This window comes from Malaclemys terrapin, chromosome 21 (assembly GCF_027887155.1).
Source record: "Malaclemys terrapin pileata isolate rMalTer1 chromosome 21, rMalTer1.hap1, whole genome shotgun sequence".
NCBI classification, from domain to species: Eukaryota; Metazoa; Chordata; order Testudines; family Emydidae; genus Malaclemys; species Malaclemys terrapin.
Window position 1 is genome coordinate 16,610,900 of NC_071525.1, and position 21,489 is coordinate 16,632,388.

General features: G+C 51.9%; 1 protein-coding gene across 1 annotated transcript; it reads right to left on the reverse strand.

The window, feature by feature from the left end:
• Positions 1-383: 383 nt before the first annotated feature.
• On the reverse strand, positions 384-20,760 carry LOC128826868 (synaptophysin-like protein 1). Its single transcript, XM_054010382.1, has 6 exons — positions 20,704-20,760; positions 19,961-20,032; positions 13,007-13,125; positions 11,502-11,706; positions 7,220-7,408; positions 384-3,492 (listed from the first exon to the last, which is right to left on the reverse strand). The coding sequence occupies exons 1-6, from the start codon at positions 20,719-20,721 to the stop codon at positions 3,367-3,369; spliced, it is 729 nt and encodes a 242-aa protein (XP_053866357.1). The 5' UTR covers positions 20,722-20,760; the 3' UTR covers positions 384-3,366.
• Positions 20,761-21,489: the final 729 nt, after the last annotated feature.

The window sequence follows — 21,489 nt, forward strand, 5'->3', positions numbered from 1 at the left end:
GTGCCCCTCACTCCCGACCCGCAGTCCCCTGCTATCCCAGCCCCGGGATCCCCACCAGCGCTGCCGGTGCCCCTCACTCCCGACCCGCAGCCCCCTGCTATCGCAGCCCCGGGATTCCCCCCCCCCCCCAGCTCTGCCAGTGCCCCTCACTCCCGACCCGCAGCCCCCCGCTACACCAGCTGTTATATGTGTAAACACCCCTTCCAGGTTTGCAGGAACTACAGCTAGTGGGAAAATTATCCCTCCAAAGCTTTTTTTCCAACAAAGACTTCTCTAGCTAAGTCCTTACCTGGCTCCCATCACCTCTTTAATGCATTTAACCTCACCCCGCCCCTAGCTAGCTCCGGCCCCGAGGGTTAGGGTGGCAGCTCAGAGAATTCCGCTGAGATAATTGGTTTTTATTATCAAGTCGGTGGCATACAGGACATACATAGTTCTTGAACAATTCGTAAGAAAAAGGGTAAATAAAAAAATTAAAAGCCAGGTCCAGCTTCCACCTGTCATGACCTTAAAGCCGAGCTTCGAACCTCGATCACAGGCAAATACAAACCAGCGACAAGAGCAGGGTGAGAGTCCCACGCGCATCTGCATCACAACCGAGCCCACAGGCAAAGTGAAATATTGGATCACAGCCATAAGAGCTGGTTGGGAGAGATTTTTCCCTCCGGCATAAATTTTCAAACTTTCAATTCCCTGCCCTCCATCCAACAGCCAAGATTTCCAAATTCTTCAACCAATGAATTTCTGGGCGCAACACTCATTTGAACTCGCGCCAAACGATTCTGACCTTGGGGTTTTGTCCAATCTCTCACACGTGTTTCGAAAGAATATGTTTCTTCAAAACGACCAATGAAAATTTTCAAAACGAATAATGAAAAACATGACCAAACCGGAGATTTTGACGTTTGCAAAACTGCCCTTGGTGTTTTTTTAATCTAAACGTTGTGCCCAAAATTGCTACAATTTCGCAAAAAAATTCCGTTTGGGGCAAACCGCATTTTCCCACTGAAAACCATTTAGCAGAAAATTTTCCAACCGGCTCTTAATTCAGATGGTCATCCAGTCTGACCTCCTGCATAGCGGATGCTGGAGAATGGCCAGCCCAGATCTGGGGGTCGAACTAGAGCCCCCTTAACTCTGTCCACAAATTTCTGCAAATATGTGACACCAAGCTAATGGGAAAGAACAGGAGTACTTGTGGCACCTTAGAGACTAACAAATTTATTAGAGCATAAGCTTTCGTGGGCTACAACCCACTTCAAGCTTATGCTCTAATAAATTTGTTAGTCTCTAAGGTGCCACAAGTACTCCTGTTCTTTTTGAGGATACAGACTAACACGGCTGCTACTCTGAAACCTGTCCTAATGGGAAAGGGTAGCTAGCAAAGTGAGATTCCCACAGGTCTAAACTGGCACTCACTGTGGAGTTAATCTACACCGCTTGAGGATCTGCCAAGTTTAGCTTCCTTCTATAGGTTTTCCTTGTCTACCAATCAGACTCAAACACAATTAACTTCAGAGATGGATTTCTTGTCTCCTGCTGAGAAGAATGCAGAGAAGGCTTTTGCTCTACAGGGCGTACATCTTGGAAGCAGCCACGTAGCATAAAACAGAGAGAAATGCAAAAGAGATTTTACTTGCAGGCAGAGAGAAGCGGGGCCAGGAGCTCCCTTTCAAATCAGCCAGGTGTGATGTTCAAACTCTAGGGAAAGCGTCTGCTAAAAGTCAACCCTGGACGGGAAGCCTAGAAGCTAATAGTGGGAGGGGAAATATACAAGAGTGACTGAACCAAAACTAAAAATGCAGTAGCGCTCTCCAAACCTCTGTTTAGATTCATAGAGCGAGGAGAGAATTTTTGAGATCAAGAAGTTTTCCTGTCCTGATTTGGGATGAAAAACCCAGATCTCGACAATTTTGGCAAGTTGAAAAATACAGAAAAAATTTCAGTTGGGGTCAAAACATTTCATTTCCATGATTTTAAAAAGTGTTGTTTTGAGGTCAGCTCTTTTGAAGCCCACTTTTACTAAAATTTCAAACCAAAAGTGACGACTCAAAACCCCCAAACCTTTTCATGCTGAAGGTGTGGACGATTTCTAAACTTTCTGCCCTCCGATACATTTTCTGCGTCAGGAGATTCTTCCAAACCCAGAGTGTGGCGTACCTGGCTTGGTTTGGACAAATCTCCCAACTTGAAAAAGTTTCCGTTTCGATGAGTCTGCATTTTGCAGTGGGGAAAAAACGGTTAGTCCAAAAAACTCCCGACCGGCTCTGCCCTGAGCGAGCCAACGCTGAGATTCTGAAGTTCGTCTTTGTAATGAAGAATCGGTTCGGGTCGATGACAGAGGAAGCCTGGTGCTAACGCAGGTTTTCAAACCAAGAGAAGTTGTGTGTGTCATGTACAAAGTGAGAATAGTGTATTTCAAATGCAGCTTCCCTCCCTGCCATGTGCCCCAGATACAAACCGTCCCCCATCAGAGGGGTGTAAAAGACAAAAGGCACTTCTTGAAATGCAGGGCCAGCCACTCAGCTGAGAGAAATCAGCAGCAGTCTGCTGCAATGAACACCTTGATACTGACATGCACGTGCTCTAGATCTGTCCCAATTAGCACAGATCTACTGATTACAGCTGGCCAACAGATCGCTCTCTGTGCCCGTCTGCAACTCAACTGCTCTCTCTGCGATCGGTCACTCGCTGCACCAGTCTGCACGCACCAGCCCTATCTGCAATCAATAGTTCCATGCCAATCTGCTGCCAACGGCGCTATTCGGTTCACCGGAGCGCTGCTGGGTCACGCCAGCCAAGGGCTAGAACCCCAGACCAGGGTTCTCAAACTGGGGGTCACGGCTCCTCAGGGGGTCACGAGGTTATTACATGGGGGGTTGCGAGCTGTCAGCCTCCACCCCAAACCCTGCTCGCCTCCAGCGTTTATACTGGTGTTAAATATATACAAAAGTGTTTTGAATTTATAAGGGGGGGGCCGGGGAAATCGCACTCAGCGGGAAAGGGGTCATCAATACAAAAGTTTGAGAACTACTGCCCTTGACACTACAGATATTTTGCCGGGCCACTGTTCTCGCGAAGAAGCTGCCCCTCTCCCTTGCCGACAACCAGGGTAATATTTCAGTAGAATAAAGCAGAAAAAAACCCAAAACAAAACCAACCCACCACCGCCACACCCTGTGAAAGCACCGCTGCCGTCAAAACTCAAAGGCACCTGCTCGCAATTGAAAGCCGAGCTGTCTCTGCAATTCCCACCCGCCCCCAGCCGGTTGAAATGGTGACTACACTTAGGACAGATGAACCGCGCTGATGCCAAGTTGAGGCCGAGAGGTCGTGCGTGGCGCTGGTGCGTCCCAGCGGGGCCGTTTACATTCCCGCGGGAGCCGGAGTGGCGCCTGGGGCCGGAGCTTCTGGGGGATTGTGCAAGTTGGTTTCCTTATACACGAACCAAGCGTTGCCTGCCCACAGAATGAGGTTCAGGAAGCCGATAACCTAAGGGGTCCAAAGGAGGGGGTTAGCTGCAGTATCTAGCTTCCAGGGTCAGCTTCTGGTTCAGCTGGGAGACGCCCCCTCCAGCTCTACATGGAGCATTTCTGCCCACCCAGCTTGACCAGCTGCATAGCCCCAGGCCAGAGAACCTTCCCCAGGGAATCCTGCCTGCAGCCCAGATCAGATGGTCGAGCCAGAGTGCCTTAACTCCGCCCCCTTGCATGCATGACCTTTACTCTGCCCCCTTTGTAGATTTCAAACCCAGATCCGGTGGTTGAGCTATGGGTCAATTCCTCTGTGTGACTAAAATTCACTTCTTTCCAGTCTGGATCTGTCTGGCTTCATTCCCCAGCTGTCGGCTCCCACTCTGCCTTTGTTGGCTGGATTAATGAGTCCTCTGCTCCCCAAAATCTCCTCCCCACGGAGGTGCTGTCAGACCGGGATTAAATCCCCTCTGAACATTCTCTGGGAGAAACTAAATAGATCAAGCTCCTTCATTTAACAAGTGTTTATTAGATCATTTATTAGCTGTACTATCGTAGCATATGGGACCCCCAGGCATGGCTAAGACTCCTTGCGCCAGGTGCTGTACAAACCAAACAAAACAGTCTCTGCCCCAGACGCCGCCAGTCTATGGGTTTGGTTACATAGGGACAGTCAGGAAAGTTAATCTGAATTAATTGAGGGCTTGTCCACACACAGAGTTACTTCAGAATAGCAGCACCTAATGAGATTTTTTTCAGTTCACCAGTAATTCAAAAAAGGAGAAAAAACTACTAACGTTTTTCAAAATTGCTGGTGAAACCGAAAAGTCGAAAAAAAAATGGTGTCGGGCAAACTCACTTCGCTTTAGAAACTCTTTTATTGGGGGACGGATGTTTGGAAACTGAATCTGCTTTTTCTGCCAAAAGACGTTTCATCTGGAAAATTTCACCCACTGCTACTCCTGAATGGTTTCCCCGGTGGCTACCGGTGTGGATTCAGCCAAATCAGGACAAGGCATTCGTACTCCAGAACAACAGCATCCACGCATGGAGTTAATCAGGAATAACCAAGGCTTTAAATTCACACCCAGCCTTAATCCAAATTAAATTTCAAGTGTAGACAAGTCCTCACTGGTGTGAATTTAAAGTGAATTAGTTAAACCGCATCGTGGATGCTCTCATTCTGAATTAGAGTGGTCCTAATTGAGTTTAGTTTAAATCACTATGACTTAAGAATGAAGGTGACTTTAATTCAGAATAAGAACATTCATATTTTAACCAGTTCCGAGTTTCCATCAAATCCACAATCTGGTCTCAGACCCACTCTCCGAGATTCATAGATTCTAAGGCCAGAACAAACTCCTGTGATCAGCTAGTCTGGCCTCCTGTCTAACAGAGGCTAGAGAACTTCCCTGAATTAATTTCTGTTTGAACGAGAGCAGATCAGTTAGGAAACCATCCAGCCTTCATTTTAAAAGTGCCAGTGAGGGAGAATCCACCACACTCCCTGGTAAATTGGTCCAAGGGTGAATTACTGTGACTGTTAAAAATTTACACCTTATTTCCAGTCTGTGACTAGCTTCAACTTCCAGCCATTGGATCTAGTTAGACCTTCCTCTGCTAGACTGAAGAGCCATGATCAAGTATTTGTTCCCATGTAGGAACTTAAAGATGAGGATCAAGTCAACACTGAAACCTTCTCTTTGTTAAGAGAAATCAATTGAGCTCCTTGAGTCTATCACTATAAGGGAGGTTTTCCAATCCTTTAATCATTCTTGTGGCTATTCCCTGACCCCTCTGTAACTGATCAACATCCTTCTCGAATGATGGACACCAGATCCAGCCACAGGATTCCAGCAATGGTCGCACCAGTGCCAAACGCAGAGGTAAAATAACTTCTCTTCTCCGGCTCTGAACCCTCTACGAACACCCTACAGGAACCAATCCATTTCAAACTAGAGCTGTCAATTAAATTGCACTTAACTTCAGTGATGCCAGCAAAGCAAATTAACTTGTCTAAAAAAATGTATTGCAATTAATTGCAGTTTTAATCGCACTGTTAAACAATAAGAATAACAATTGAAATTTATTATAAATATTTTTGGATGTTTTCTACATTTTCAAATACACTGATTTCAATTACAACACAGAATACAAAGTGTACACTGCTCACTTTATATTTTTTTTAATTACAAATATTTGCACTGTAAAAAAGATAAAAGAAATAGTATTTTTCAATTCATCTCATACAAGTACTGTAGTGAGATCTCTTTATAAGTGCAACTTACAAATGTAGATTTTTTTTTTGCTTCATAACTGCACTCAAAAACAAAACTATGTACAAGTTTAGAGCCTACAAGTCCACTCAGTCCTACTTCTTGTTCAGCCAATCGCTCAGACAAACAGGTTTGTTTCTGTTTATGTAATGCTGCCCACTTATTTACAATGTCACTGATCACATGGCACTGTTGTAGGCAGCGTTGCAAGGTATTTATGTGCCAGAAATGCTAAACATTCGTATGCCCCTTCATGCTTCGGCCACCATTCCAGAGGACACGCTTCCATGCTGATGACGCTTGTTAAAAAAAATGCGTCAATTTAATTTGTGACTGAACTCTTTGAGGGGGAAATTGTATGTCTCCTGTTCTGTGGTTTTAACTGCTTTCTGCCATATATTTCATGCTATAGCAGTCTCAGGTGACGACCCAGCACATGTTGTTCGATTTAAGAACACTCATTGCAGATTTGAGAAAACGCAAAGAAGATACCATTGTGAGATTTCTAAAGATAGCTACAGCACTCGACCCAAGGTTTACGAATCTGAAGTGCCTTCCAAAGTCTGAGGGACGAGGTACAGAACATGCTGTTGGAAGTCTTCAAAGAGCAACGCGCTGATTTGGAAACCACAGGACCTGAATCACCAAAAATCAACCTTCTACTGGTGGCATCTGACTCAGATAATGAAAATGAACATGCGTCGGTCTGCACTGCTTTGGATTGTTATCGAGCCGAGCCCGTCATCAGCATGGACGCATGGCCCTTGGAACAGTGGTCAAAGCTTGAAGGGGCATATGAACCTTTAGCACATCTGGCATGTAAATACCTTGCAATGCCAGCTACAACAGTGCCATGCGAACGCCTGCTCTCACTTTCAGGTGACATCGTAAATAAGAAGTGGGCAGCATTACCGTCCATAAATTTCAACAAACTTGTTTGTTTTTGCGATTGGCTGAACAAGAAGTAGGACTGAGTGGACTCGTAGGCTCTAAAGTTTTACATTGCACTCAAAAATAAAATAGTTATGTAAAAAAAAAATTCTACATTTGTAAGTTGCACTTTCACGATAAAGAGATTGTATGAGGAACTGAAAAATACTATTTCCTTTCTTTATCTTTTTTACAGTGCAAATATCTGTAATCAAAAATAATATAGTGAGCACTGTAAACATTGTATTCTGTGTCATAATTGAAATCAATATATTTGAAAATGTAGAAAACATCCAAAAATATTTAAATAAATGGTATTTTATTATTGTTTAACAATGCGATTAAAACTGCGATTAATTTTTTAAATTTTTTGACGGCCCTAATTTAAACTCTTAATTTGGATTCACTTCCCTTCGCGTCCCCATGTAGACAAGATCTCCGACCACGGGATCGGTGTCAAGCACACGCCCCTGAGTTTCAAGGGAGGCCCGCCCCGTGTCTCAGCGGCACAGGGGAGGGGAGGGCGCCGGCCATACGTACCACGGACACGTTGAGGGAGCCCATGCTGCTCACTGCACCGAACAGGCAAGAATCTGGGGCCGAATGGCAGAAAAGTATATCCGACATCATCGCAGGCCCGGTGGATACTTTGATGTCAGTCAGGGCTTTGGCCCAAGCCGAAGTGCTGATCAGCCAGAGAAGCGTGACCACCATGGTGATCACAAAGTCCTGCAGGAGGGGGAGATGGTGGGTCAGGGAGTTACAAGCCGAAGGCCACCAGGAGAGAAACACACAATGGAGGGGACAGATTCCCAGGCACCTACAATGGACACGCTGAGGCCAACCCTCCAACGGAGCTACGGCCCATTGACCCCAGCTTTGGGTCTAGCCCCACTGGCTTTAATGATGGAAGCGTTATTATACCAGGTGATGGACACACAAGGCCACACCCTCGCACAGCCACTGAACTCACATAAGTGTCGATTCCACCTCGGGGCTTGGGGCCGCTCAGCGGAGATGTGGGCACTGAACAGCCCGGTTGGGGGCCCCCAGTCTCAGTCATGGGGGAGGGTGGTGGTGGTGGGGGGGGGTCTGTGAAACGCCTGGCGCGTGCCCCCCAACTGCTTTCAAGAGACTCCGGATTGCGGGTGCCCAACTGGAGATGCCAGGCGGCGAGTCTGGTTTTGACGGGCACTTGGCGTTCTCTGAAATCCCGTCTCCTTTTACCGTGTCATGAGTCGGGCACCCAAAACAATCCAGCCGGCTCTTTGGATTGCGCAGTGCAGAGCCCACAGCATTCTCACAAGCAGCCCAGTAGAGAAGCTGGACCTTCCTCTGTTACACGGGAGGTGGACCCCCCGAGCTACAACATGCAGCCCCGGGTCTAGACTCTGGCTTTAGGCTTGGATTCCCAAAGGATCGCACAAGGCGCTAAATTCCCCCGGCAATCAAGCCACTAGGCTCTAGGCCTGGCCAAAAATGCCACTCATTGCAAACGCTTCATCCGCTCACAAAAGTTCAGGATTAATTTCATCACTTCTCTTCTCTGCAGTACTATTCCTTAGGTGTTTGTGATGGAGCAGCTGCCCCTCACTGGCTAGCAAAGAGTTAATAGCAGCCCTTGGAGCGGCTGCGCAGAACCCAGCCAATCAGAGGAAGGCTTAGAAGCAACCAATCAGGGCCAGCATGGGCCCTATAAGAAGGGCTGCAGGCCAGAGAGGAGTCAGTCGCTCCCTGGAGCTTGAGGGAGAAGGACTGGCTGCTTGTAGAGAGAAGTATCTGGGACAGAACAGTGCTGGGCAGGGTCAGGGGAACAAGCGGAGCTCCAGCCTGGCTGGCTCCAACTGTGGCCTTGATACAGGGGCCGAATAGGTGCTGGGGAGGTGGCCCAGGGAAAACGGCCCAGGGAAAGCACGTAGCGGCAGAGGGGAAGGAGAGGCAGTGAGTGGCTGCCAGCTATAAGGTCCCTAGGTCAGGGCCCAGAGTAGCAGGCGGGCCTGCCCCCCCCCTCCCCTTTGCCCCACTGGCTGCTGAAGGACTGCAGTTTGCCCGAGCGAGGGGCTGGACTAGGGGCTGCAGTTGGCCACTGCAGCGACAGGCCAGGCCAAGGACTGCCGGTTCCCCCGGAAGGGGGGAGACAACGGAGTTGGGGCAAAGCCGCAGGGCCGTGCCCTGAAGAGGACGCCGCAGTTTGGGAGCGACGTGGGTCCCCACAGACAGCGGAGACGGTGGAGAAGCAGCGACAGTGAGTGAGACACCACAAGGGGAGGGCGCCCTGCTGAGGGACAGAGCTAATTCCTGGAGCAACCACCAGGAAGCGCCACAGTGGTGAGCACAACCCATTAGTGTTATTCTGGTAGCATCCAACGGACCCAGCTGAAATCAGGGCCCTGTTGTGCCAGGTGCTGCCCAGACACACAGCGAGAGAGAGTCTCTGCCCCAGAGAACTTACAACGTACACAGACAATGGAATGATCACTATCTCCATGTTACAGATGGGGAAACTGAGGCACGGACTCACCCAAGCCCTGTCCAAGGTTCTTGAACCCAGGTCTCCTGCCTTCCAGTTGGATCTAACTGCTAGCTCACCCCTCCTCGCTAAGGGAAGCTGTTCCTGGCAAACCCTGATTTCGCTGCAACTTTAGCTGCATTAGAGAATGCTGGGGGGGAAAGGGGGACAGTGCCCCATAGATCTTGTTGCGCCCTCCCCATTCTGGGGACACATCCCCAGAGCTCTGATACAATCAGGATTTTCCCTCCGCCCTCCTCCTCCCACAACCCCCTCACCCCACGCTTGGAAGCTGGGGTTTGCCAATTACTCTTGAATAACGTATCCGGGCAAGCAGATCAGCGCCAATGTGGGACCAGCAGGAGATGCCCGGGCACTTACCGCATTTCCCAGCCCTCCGGGGAGCCGGCGCAGCAGGGAGAGAAGAGAAAAGGGGCAACTGTTTATCAAGTTACAATAATCCTCTCCCGCTCGCGACCCCTCTGCTGTTCAGAGCCAGGGGCTTTGATTCACACGCCAGCACGGAGCCAGGGCACTGTGCCAAAGATTGGGTCTCACGGCTCTTAATTAGAGCCAGGATCCAGCCAGCGGGTGAGCCAGGAATTACACAGATCACCGTAAGAACAACTGGGCAGAGCCTTCGCTGGTGTGAATCGCCACAGATCCACTGGACTAAATGGAGTGATGGCCGATTGACCCCCAGCTGGGATCTGGCCCCATTGACTCCAATGGAGCTACGGCCCATTGACGGAAGCTTGGTGTTTTGGGAAAACAAAAATTGCTGAAAAGTGTCATCAGAAAACAAAACCCGTCAAGCAGAACGTTTTAAAAGGCCAAGGCAAAAGGGAAAAACCAAAGGCAGATTTTCTCCAACGAAGCAAAAAACGTTCTTGTGCTGTAACTCGACCTCAGAAAGCCAAGATGTGTATTGCACAAAACCCTTTTCATTGCAATTAGCCTGTTGTTTTTCCTCTTTTTAAGGGGAAAAATGGTTTTAAAAAGAGGAGAGATAGCTCAGTGGTTTGAGCATTGGCCTGCTAAACCCAGGGTTGTGAGTTCAATCCTTAAGGGGGGGATTGGGGGGGAATTGGTGTTGGTCCTGCTTTGAGCAGGGGGTTGGACTAGATGACCTCCTGAGGTCCCTTCCAACCCTGATAGTCTATGAATCTAAAATGGGAGGTTTTCCCCACTTAAAAAAAAAAATTTAGCTGAACAGCAAGAAAATTTTGATCAAAGATTTTCCCATGAAAGTTTCCACACTGGCCAATAAAAAGAGTTTGTTAATCTTTTTGTGGTCCCAAAAAACCTGGCAATGCCAAGATTCTGAGCAGATCTGTGGAGCGCTTGGAGATCTAGGTTACAGGACACTCCTGGCTTAAGAGTAGAGCTCACTGAAAATTCTTTGTTATAGCTGCTTTTTGACAGAAAATTGTTGTTTCAACCAAAATATTTGTAACATACGTCTTCTTCTCACGGAGAATTTCAACTTTTCAGTGAAAATTGTTTGTCCGAAAACTGAAATGTTTCGATTCAAAATGACATAGTGGTACACCATGGCAACTGTAGTTCTGAATACCCCGTGAGCCAATTTTTCTCTATGGGCTGGGCTTTCTGGTTGGACCATATTTCCCATGATGCACCACTTCCTCGCCTCTTGCTGATCTATTATGGTGCATGATGGGAGTTGTAGTTCAGGTATCTCATTTTTATTCTCTTCTCTTGCCTGGACTCTCTGGCTGGACTACATCTCCTACAATGTGCCACTCTTCTCCCTTTGGGCGGGTTGTGTCATAGGAATCTCTGGACATGGTACATCATGGGAGCCTGAGAGCCTGGACCATAGAGAAGAATGAGAGCACGGGGCACCCAGGACAACTACTCTCATGAGGCATTGCAGCCACAGACACCCATGACACAACCCCTCTCCTGAACATGAGAGGAAGGGTGCATCCTGGCCCAAGGAGAACTGAACACGAAGCACCCAGGACTACAACTCCCATAATGCACCACAGTAACTCAGCAAGAGAGGTGGAGTGGTGCATCATGGGAGATGTAGTCCAGCTAAAGAGCCCAACCCATAGGGGAGAATGGGAACCCGAGGCAATCAGGACTACAGCTCTCATGAGGCACCGCAATGTCATTTTGAATCCAAACATTCCAGGTTTCAGTGAAATGTCAATTTTTTCCCACCACGAAAACGAATAAAGATTTCAATTTTTGTCTAAATTCTCCACAGGAGATTCCCCCTCCGCCCCACTGCTCCCAATTTCCCTCCCAGCCCCCATTAAGAGCAAAAGGTTACATGTCACTTACGATCATGGGCAGCTTGCCAGCGCCACGGTAAAGGTGCAGATACCCCACGTACAGCACCAGCGCCGCCATGCAGTAGAGGAAGACAAAGACGGCGAAGGTGACGAAGAACTGGGCCGAGGAGGAGAAGTCGCCCACGAGGTGGGTCGGGTGCCATGTGTTGTTACATTTTTTTGAATCCAGGTCTTTGAATAACACAGTGTTCAGCCTGCCAGCGGAGACAAGAGAAGTTTGAAGCGTTCACTTTGACACCAGCAAGACGAAGTGCTGGACCTCTGGGGCGAAAGATCCACATCTACCCACCCGCTCTGCCCTCCTGCATAGCCCAGGCCGTAGAAACTCCTCCAGGGATCCCTGGTTCTAGTCCAGATCTGGGAGTTGAATGCCCTTAACTCCACCCCTTGCATGCATCCCCTCAATTCTGCCCTTTCATAGATTTCAAGTCCCTATCTGATAGGGCAGCTTTTAAAGAGATGTCAGATCTCGATGGAAAGACTCCAAGGGATTTAGAATCGGCTCCATCCCTGGGGCAGTCGTTCCAAGGGTCAATTCTCCTCGTTAAGAATTTGCCTCCTTATTTCCAGTCTGGCTTCATCCCCCATGCGTCAGTTCTCGCTCTGCCTTTGTCAGATGGATTAAAGAGCCCTCTGCTCCCCAAAATCTCCTCCCCAGGGAGGTACTGACAGACCGGTTTCAAGTCCCCTCTGAATCTTCTCTGGGAGAAACTCACTAGATCCAGCTCCTTTAATGTCTAGCTCTCAGTCAGGTTTTCCAGCCCTCAGCTTGTTCCCGTCGCTCTTCTCTGACCCCTCCCTGATTTCCCAATGTCCTGTTTGACAGGCGGCCCCCTAGAGCTGGACGCAGTCTCAAGTCATTGTCTCTCCAATGCCGTACTGGGACTTCACCCCCCCACCACTAACACCACCCTTTAGATCCAACCGGACACTGTGCATCTTGTGATAGTTGGGGCTTTTCCTTTCCTTCCATCTCCAGCTCCCGGAGTCACGGCATTTCTGGGAGAATCTCTATTAAAATGACTTATCTTCAGAGTTGGGGAAGGGGGATGGGAAACGAGCCCCCTAGAAGCTAAAAAAACGGAGGGGAACAGACCTAGCCTGACGCTGGTTGCTTGTTTAAAAACAACCTGTGATGTTTAAGCCAGTCCCAGGGTGTTTTGTTCCCAGGGGCTGGGAGAATGCAGAGGAGGAGGAGGAGGAAGCAAGGGTCATGTGGGAATGATTCATTGATTCTAAGGTTAGAAGGGCCCACCGTGATCAGCCAGCCAGCCCTTCTACGTCACACTAGCCAGAGAATGTCCCTGAATTAATTCCTGTGAACACCGTCCTCCCGGAACTGCAGCCACCAGGACTGGACCATGGGATTGCAGCAGTGGTTGCAGGTATAACAACCTCTCTGCTCCGCGTCTCGGGATCGCGTTAGCCCCGCTGGCCACCGCATCCCGTCACGAGCACAGATTCAGCCAATTGTCCACCCAGGGCTACACTCACCGGAACGGATAGCCAAAAGCCGCTTCAAGGGTCTCATTTTTAGCATTCCAACAGCTGACTTTAATGGAGGTATGGCCACTGTACCCTCCACAGGTGGCGAAAGCAAAGATGGAAAAAATCTAGAGACACGGAGAGACACAGCATTAGAGTCGTAGATTTCAAGTCTGGAATTTGTGCCCATCCAACCTGCCCTCCTGCAGAGCCCAGGCCAGAGAACCGCCCCCAGGGATTCCAGCGTCCAGCCCCTATCTGGGGGTTGAGCTAACCCCGATCTTTTCGACGCCCCAACTCCATTTCAAGCTCAGCACATGCACTCCAGCCAGTGTCAGAAGGGTCCCGTTAAGGAACGCCAGCGGTGCACACAATTCGCATCAGCTGATCCCAGCACTCTCCGCTGGCATTCGCCCAGCAGAACAGCAGCTGGGTTGGCATGTGCCACTCACTCTCAACACGATTCTGATCGTAACAGGGTCAATTTTCTGCTGCCACCTGGCCCATTAAAAACGGTTCTAATGAAAATTGAAAGCAGAAGAGGCCAGATCGTGAGCTAGGGTAAACTGACTCCAATGGGGATCTGGCTCCATTGGCAGTCTGGGCCAAGGACCACACCACTTTCTGTTGGCACAGCTAACTGGAGACGAAACACCTCTCTCAACACCCCTCCCGGCTTCCGCAGACCTTGCCAGAGTCTGGGAATAATCCCTCGCCTTCATGTGCTCTCCATGCACAGATCTCAAATGGTTGTGGCAAGGAACATGCACAACGTTATCACCAATGGGGAAACTGAGGCACAGAATGTCACCGTGACTTGCAGGTCACTCAGCAGACCACAGCTGGGACAGCCCCCCTCCTCTTTAACAGCTGCTAACGTCCGGAGCTATTGCCCATTCCCTGTGCCCATTCACAAGCTAAACACAAACAAGAGGTTGAAGTTAACACACAGCTTGAGTTCCACTTCTGTCACTCTTGTTTCCCAAGGGACTTACACTGACTGGAATATTTTCATCAACGCATTTTTCCTCCCCATGGAAAATGACATTTCTACTAAGAAGGAAATTTTAATGATTCACAGATTCCAAGGACGGAAGAGACCATTGTGATCATCTTGTGTGACCTCCTGTGTAACACAGGTCAGAGAGCTGCCCCACGATAATTCCTAGAGCAGAGCTTTTAGAAAAACCTCTCTCCCTTCCAGACTGGACCATCCCTCCTAAAGCAAGGTGCAGAGAGATCCGTGATCTCGGTCATATGGGGGGGCGGAGGGAGCTGTGCAGCGCCTGGCACGACAGGGGCCCTGATCTTGGTCAGGGGTGGGATGGGGGCAGGGAATCTGTGTGGCACCTGGTATGAGGGGGTGCCCGATTTCAGTCAGGGACAGTCTGTGCCGCGTCTCGGAGAGGGATAGCTCAGTGGTTTGAGCATTGGCCTGCTAAACCCAGGGTTGTGTGTTCAATCCTTGAGGGGGCCATTTAGGGATCTGGGGCAAAAATCTGTCTGGGGATTGATCCTGCTTTGAGCAGGGGGTTGGACTAGATGACCTCCTGAGGTCCCTTCCAACCCTGATATTCTAGGATCTCGGTTGGAGGGCAGAAAATCCGTGTGGCACCCAGCGTGATATTATCCCTGATCTCAGTCGAGGGGGTGTGTGTCTGTGTGGCACCCAGGGGGAAGGGATCGCTGGTCAGGATCGCTGTGGCACTGAGTACACTGGGGGACAACCTAGCTGCTGGCATCGAAATAATAATTCTCGCTTAAAGCCTCCAGCCGGGCCTCAGATCTCTGAGCCTTGCAGTGAATTCCACAGAACAGGCACGTCTCTCTGTAGTCACTGCACTCAGCTTCCCTTGCTCCCAGTCAGGCCCGGCGTCGGTGGGGTCCTGGCCAGCTTAGTTCCCCCCCACCCTGGGCACCATCGGCACATGGTGCCAGCAGCTCCAGTTCTGCAAGGTTTCTTAAGGAGGAATCACTCCGAGCGGGACAATGTCCGAAACTCCCCTGTGCTCACGCAGCCCAGATTTGGAATCTGCCGCTCCTCTAGTTGCTAAACCTGGCCGTGACCTTCAAGGCCTGGAGCCAGATCCCCTGGCTGACAATTCGTTCACTTGTATTGCGTTATTCTGCCACTACGGAGTGTCTGCCAGCTGTACAAGCAGGGGGTGGAATGGCCAAAAAAGGTTTTCCTGGGGAAAGTTTGCAAATTTTTCCTAGGGTGTTTTCTTTTTTTTAAATCTTCAAAATTTCACGGGAGAATCTGGCTGTTTTTTCAGCTCCAAACGGTTCCATTGTGGAGCACGGGTTGTGGTAACATGTTCGTATTTTGTTAAAAATCCAACTAAATAAACACGGAGGGTTTGCGTTTTCAAAAAACGGTGTTATTGAAAATGTTCCTGAGATCGGTTTTTCAAAGACTCCAACCTCAATTCAACTCCAACTGGAATTAACAAACAAATCTGATTTCCCCAATCCTCAAACGTTTTGTGAACTGAAAAAATGAGAAGTTAAAGCTCAGAGTGCAAATTTTCAGCTAAACCAAAAAATGTTTTCCTGAGAGCAGTTTTTGATAAAAAATGGTTTTGAAAACTAAAACTCAATTTTTAAAAACAAAACCAGAGCATTTTTAGTGCAAACTGAAGTCTTCACCCCAAACTGCAAATTTTAACGTAAAAGTGTGGGGTTTTTTAACTAACAATGTTTACTGAGAATGGATTTCAATTCAAAAATTTGATTTTAGAAAACCTGAAGTTAACTTTTAAACCAAACCATAATGTTTTTACTGGGAAAAAAATTTTGTAGCCTACAACTGACCATTTGTGTGACACACTTTTATGGGGGAAGTTATCAATGTTTTTCTGATCTGTGATCAAAATAACTTGCCCTTTTCCACAGCAGTGAGAGTAATTACCCATTGGAACAAGTCGCCAGTCTGGAAGGGAGAGAGGCTGCGCTGGGCACGGCAGGTGGGCATCACAGGGGGCTCAGAATGAGGTAAAGCACAAGGCTAGTGCATTCTCATCACGTTAGGGCTGGGAAGGTGGAGGGGGGGAGAGCCCAGCGGACCCACAATCTCTTCCCCCACTCCTCCCAGACAGACCAGCCCCGCCACGCCCCCAGCAGCGTTGAGGAAGCAGCCACAAGAAGCCGGCTGCCTGCGTCGGCACTGCAAACCCAGATCACATCCCCACCGGGCCACTGGTCCTGCCCCACGCGGCAAAGGATGGAAACGCAACGCCGCGTCCGCCCCGGCCGCAGGCTAACGGAGACGCGCTCACGGCCAATGCCCCACTCTGAGGATTAAGATGAGATGGCCAAATTTGCAAATCTTCCATTGGGAAAAAGGGGATGAAAACAGTCAAAACGGCAGATTTTCCAATGAATAAAAACTGGGCTAAAACAGTAAAATTTGCAGATTTTCTGATTTATACAAATTGGGATGAAAACAGTAAAACTTGGGGGCGGGGGTGGATATCAAATGTTTGAGGATTGCAAACAGCCTGCATGCAAAAAATGCCCTTTCCTGTGACCCCCTTCCCCCAAATTTTCCATGGGGGGGGGAGGGGGGGGGGGGGAGTTTTTTGACCAGATTCCGCCATGGATCACGTTAGAGGCTATAAATACCGCGATTGCAGTTTACATCCATCAGAGTGGCTCAGAGATAGAACGCGGATGGGGGGTGGGGGGATGACATGGCATAGACTTTCTGTGGGCATGGTTTTGAACTGTGCCCAGAGATGCCAGCACGCCGTACCCTCAGCAGCTAGCACCAATTAGCCGGGTGAGGTATCAATCTAGGTATTGATCTGGCTTTTGTCTAATTGTCAAAAATCCCCCCAAGGACAGGGACGGGTCTCCCTTCTCTGCGTTTGTACAGCGCCTAGCACCACAACCGCAGTACAGCTCATAACCCTACTTCGCAGCTGGGGAAACTGAGGCACGGGACAGATGAAACTATTTGCCCCAGGCCAGGGGGGGGGGGGCGGGGGAGAGAGAGCCAGGATTTGACCCACGATCTCCGCACATCCCACTGCGCCGCTCTGCTACAAGTGGCTGGGCCCAGGCAGAGGGAGTGGCCACGTGCCCAGTGATGGGTACGCAGGTGGGGTGGGTGCAAAGAAGAAAGGGCACAATGGTTACTGGGTGTTGCTGGCTCTTGTTTCCAGCCGGCTGGGCAGAGCAGGAGGCACCGAGGGCACCGTGCGGGCTGGAGCTAGCAACGTGGGGCATTGCCTTCTGCCAGCACGGCTGCTGCTTTCCATACAGTGGTTTTATTCAGCCGGATGGCACCATGGCCCTGCCCGTCGATGAAGCGTGCCTCCTTGCACCAGGCAGGCATCGTGGCACCGTCCTGCCAGGGACTGCACGGACCCCCCCGACCGAGATCAGGGCCCCCATCAGGCCAGGTGCTGCACAGATTGGGGGGAGGGGGCTGCTTATGTTTTTCAATCAGCAAAATGACAACTCTGCTGTCTCTGGCAACATTCTCGCAAACCTCTTGCTCCCGGGGGGCTTTTCGTAAATCTCCAGCTCCCGGAGTCAGGACACAATCCCAGCTTTCGCCTTGAAACTCAGGCTTCCAGCTTTGGGGAGCTAAACTGGCGAACGTGGCCACTCCAGGTCAGAAACGGGTGGCAAGGATTCAGCCTCCCCAACTACAAAACACAAGCGTTGTTGTTTCTTTTTAAATCTCGTGATTTTTTTACCCCACCCTTGGGATTTTGGCGGGGCTGACTTGGGATCGGACACAGCTGGCGCTGCTCGGCGAGCCCTGGCTTTTTTCCCCCTTCCCCAGGTCCTTTTAAAGGCCACCGCCCAGGGGTGACAGGAGCATGCCTTCGATTCAACTTTTCAACACCAGACAGGAGAAAATCTTTTCCCGTTCCTCCTGGCTGTCCAGCAACAGCAGTTTTGCCAATGCTGCAGGAGAAAGAAAGCGAAACTAAAGCCAACTTTCCCTCTGATGGCACGAGGGCGGAAAATAACCCCGGAGAAACAGCGATGAAAACTACAACAGAGGCTACACTTTAATCATCTACAAGTCCCAGAGCTGGCGGATGTGGGAGTATAGATAAAACTCCCAGGGGTGGCTGGCATCAGCTGATTCGAGATCGGGGCTATAAAACTGCAGTGTACACGTGCAGGCTCAGGCTAGACATGGGCTCTGGGGGGACAAGTGTCTTTGTGTTCCAGGTCTGTACAGCACCTAGCGCAACAGGGATTTGATCTCGGCTTGGGGAACCTACCAGCTTGGTCTGGGTTTTGCTAACTTCTGTCTGGGTCCAAATCTAGCAGGCCCAGGGCGCAGTGTTGCAATTAGCCGATCGTAGCAGCCCTGAGGCTGGCACGGTCGCAGGTAGCCTCCATTGTCTGCCGTTCTCTCTCAATGCCCAGCGCCGGGAGCCATCGTGGGTCACCAGGAGAATGGGTTTCAATTCTCACCCTCGCGGCATGGGGAACAACAACTGGGGGCCCAGGAAAGGGCTCGGAGGCCAACAGGCAAATCAACCGGATTTGGTCACAATCGCGCAACCTCCCAAGGCATTTTTTTTTTTTTTTTTTTTTTTTTTAAACACTCAGGATTAGGCAAACGGAGGAGGGAAGATTGAATAACGGCCCTCTCCACACATTCTCAAGAGCTGGGACCAGAACCCAAGAGTCCAGGCTCCCAGTCCTTATCTGGGGGTCGAGCTAGACCTCCAGATCCAGGCTGCCAGGCAAATGACCGCAGTGGTGGAAGGGCCCAGCTGCTCCCTGCCACCAGCCCTGGCGCTGCCCTTCCCACCAAGCCCCCGGCCATCCCCTTGGAGAACTCTGTTTCATTAACATCCAATATTACCAAACCACCGGAAACCCACAAACGGACGCAACTTCCCCTACAGCGTCAGGGCCTCCTCTCTGTGGTCCCCTCCCAGGGTGACACTGGTGGAAGTGCACCAGGATAGGGTGGCATGGCCAGCAGACAAGGAGCTGGAGTGGGAGGCAGGATGGCTGGGTTCTCTGCCCAGCTCAGGGAAGAAAGTCCATCCCCCTCACATCAGGTCTGCGCACGGCCAGTGCTTGTGTAAGTGTCAGTGCATGGGGGAGTCAGCCGAACAACCTGGGGGTGCTGAGAGAGATCACCTAGGGGGTCAAAATATGGGCTAGTGGGTGGGGACGGGTGGAGCTGGGTGCCTGGGCTCATGGGTTCTTTCCCCAGCTCTGGGAGGGGAGTGGGGTCTAATGGTTAGAGGAGGGGGACTGGGAGACGGAACTCCTGGGTTCTATCCCTTGCTCTGCCACTCCCTTTTTCTTGCTGTGCCTCAGTTTCCCCTCCCACTCTTTGTCTATTCACAGTGGAAATTCTTTGGGGCAGGGACTGTTTCTGGCTGTGTGTCTGTGCAGCGCCTGGCACAACAGGGTCCTGATCTCAGCTGGGGCAGGGCCTGTCTCTCGCTGTGTGTCTGGGCAGCGCCCGGCACAACGGGGCCCTAATCTCATCTCACAGCGATGTGCCCTGGGCTACGCAGGGGTTTATACCCCAAAACCAGGATGCACCAGAAATCGGCTCATAGAAAGATCTGTCACTGGCCAGATCAGGAAACGCCCTCATGAGCCATTAGCCCTGGGGCCCGATCCACTGGCGTCCACAGGCCAGAGCCCCCTTGGAGTCAGGGGGCACCGGGGTACTGGGCGGGGGGTGGGACCAGTCCAGATCAGCAGCCGTTTCCCCCACTTCTCACCACCACCCCCCGGATACCCCCCAGCCCCTTGCCTTCCCCATTCCCTTGTCCCACCCATGTACCCCAACTGCTCCACCCAGCCCCCCCACACACCTGGCCCTCGGCCCCCCACTCCAACCCCCCTGCCAGGCCTCCTCACCTCCAGCCCTTCCCCCACCCACTAGCACCCCCACCCCTCCCCATACACCCCGTCCCTGCCAGCACCCAGCCCATTGTTCCCCCCACACACACACACACTCACCCACTCCAGGACCTTGATGAACCCCAGCGGCTCCTTCAGAGGGCCCAGGTTGAACTGGAGGCCGGACATTTTCTGGGGAGAGGCCAGAGGAGGCGTCAGGAGAGAGAGGGCGGGGGGGGGGGGGTGAGCGGAAGTTTGCAATGGGAGGGGCTCGGGGGGGGGGGAGAGGTTGCAATGGGAGGGGGGCAGGCGGGTTCCTGGGGGGCGGGGGTTCCCGGGAGCGAGTTTGCAATGGGTGGGGGCGGGGGGAAGAGGTTGCAATGGGAAGAGGGCAGGCGGGTTCCTGGGGGGCGGGGGTTCCCGGGAGCGAGTTTGCAATGGGTGGGGGCGGGGGGGGGAGAGGTTGCAATGGGAGGGGGGCAGGCGGGTTCCTGGGGGTCGGGGGGGGACCCTGGCGGCAGTTTACAATGGGTGGGGACGGGGGGAGAGGTTGCAATGGGAAGGGGGCGGGCAGGCGGGTTCCTGGGGGGTTCCCGGGAGCGAGTTTGCAATGGGTGGGGGCGGGGGGGGGAGAGGTTGCAATGGGAGGGGGGCAGGCGGGTTCCTGGGGGGCGGGGGGTCCCGGGCGGGAGTTTGCAATGGGTGGGGTGGGGGAGGAGGGGAGAGGCTGCAATGGGAGGGGGACAGGCGGGTTCCCTGGGGGGGAGGGGTGTTTGCAAAGGGGGGGGCAGAGGAACTCCTGGGGGGAGGGGCGGGGAAGCTCGCAAAGGACGGGAGCGGGGGGGGGGGGGCGCAGCGCCTACCTGGCTCACGCGCTCCATGCCCCGGATGCACGCGCGCGCTGACCTCACCAACCTCCACCCGCCCCTCCACGTCAGGCCCCCACCCCCCCGGCCTCTAGCTGAGCTAATGAGCTCATTTGCATACCCCTCCTTGCAGGGCCGGAGCCCCCGGCTGCTGGGTGCGGCGCCCTGGGAGGGTCCCACTGCAGTGGGGCAGCCCCCCCCCCACCCCTTCGCGGGGTCCTGCTCGCCCCCCCAAGTAGCTCTGCCCCCCCCCGGCTCCGGGGGACCCATGTCTGCCCCTCCCCCCGGCCAGCTGCATTGCCCAGCCTGCCTGGCACCCCTCGGCCCATCGGGGGCCTGCCTGCCCCAGATCCCCCCCACCCCGCTAGGTGTCGATGGCCAAGGCCGGGGGGGTTCTCGGGGGGGTTCCGCCCCTGGCAGCCTGGCCCCCCCGCGCGGATTTCATCCGCCCGCCCCCGCCGGGGAGCAATCCCGAGGCCAGGAACAATAGTACAGAAAATTCCCACTGCATCCCAGCTGGGCGGGGCAGGGCAGCCGGGCTGAGATCCCCCTGCAGGGGGGCATACCTGGGGGCAGAGGGGAGGCGAAGCCGCTACGCAGTCCTAAGGGGGCAACTGCCCCCAGTGTGACCAACCCAGCGGTGCTGCCTGAGTCTGCAGAGAGCCTGAGCCCCTCGCTGGGAGAGGGGCAAGTTCCCCAAGCCCCCACATAGCCCAGGCCAACCCCAGACTCCAGAGCTGCCCCATGGTCATTTGAACAGTAGGACACTATTATGTCTCGGGT

Coding starts and splice junctions, on each gene's coding strand:
- LOC128826868 (XM_054010382.1), bottom strand. Junction 7,409..11,501: donor CTGGCAAGCTGCCCATGATC/GTAAGTGACATG, acceptor CCCCTCCTGCAG/GACTTTGTGATCACCATGGT. Junction 3,493..7,219: donor GCTCCCTCAACGTGTCCGTG/GTACGTATGGCC, acceptor TGGACCCCTTAG/GTTATCGGCTTCCTGAACCT.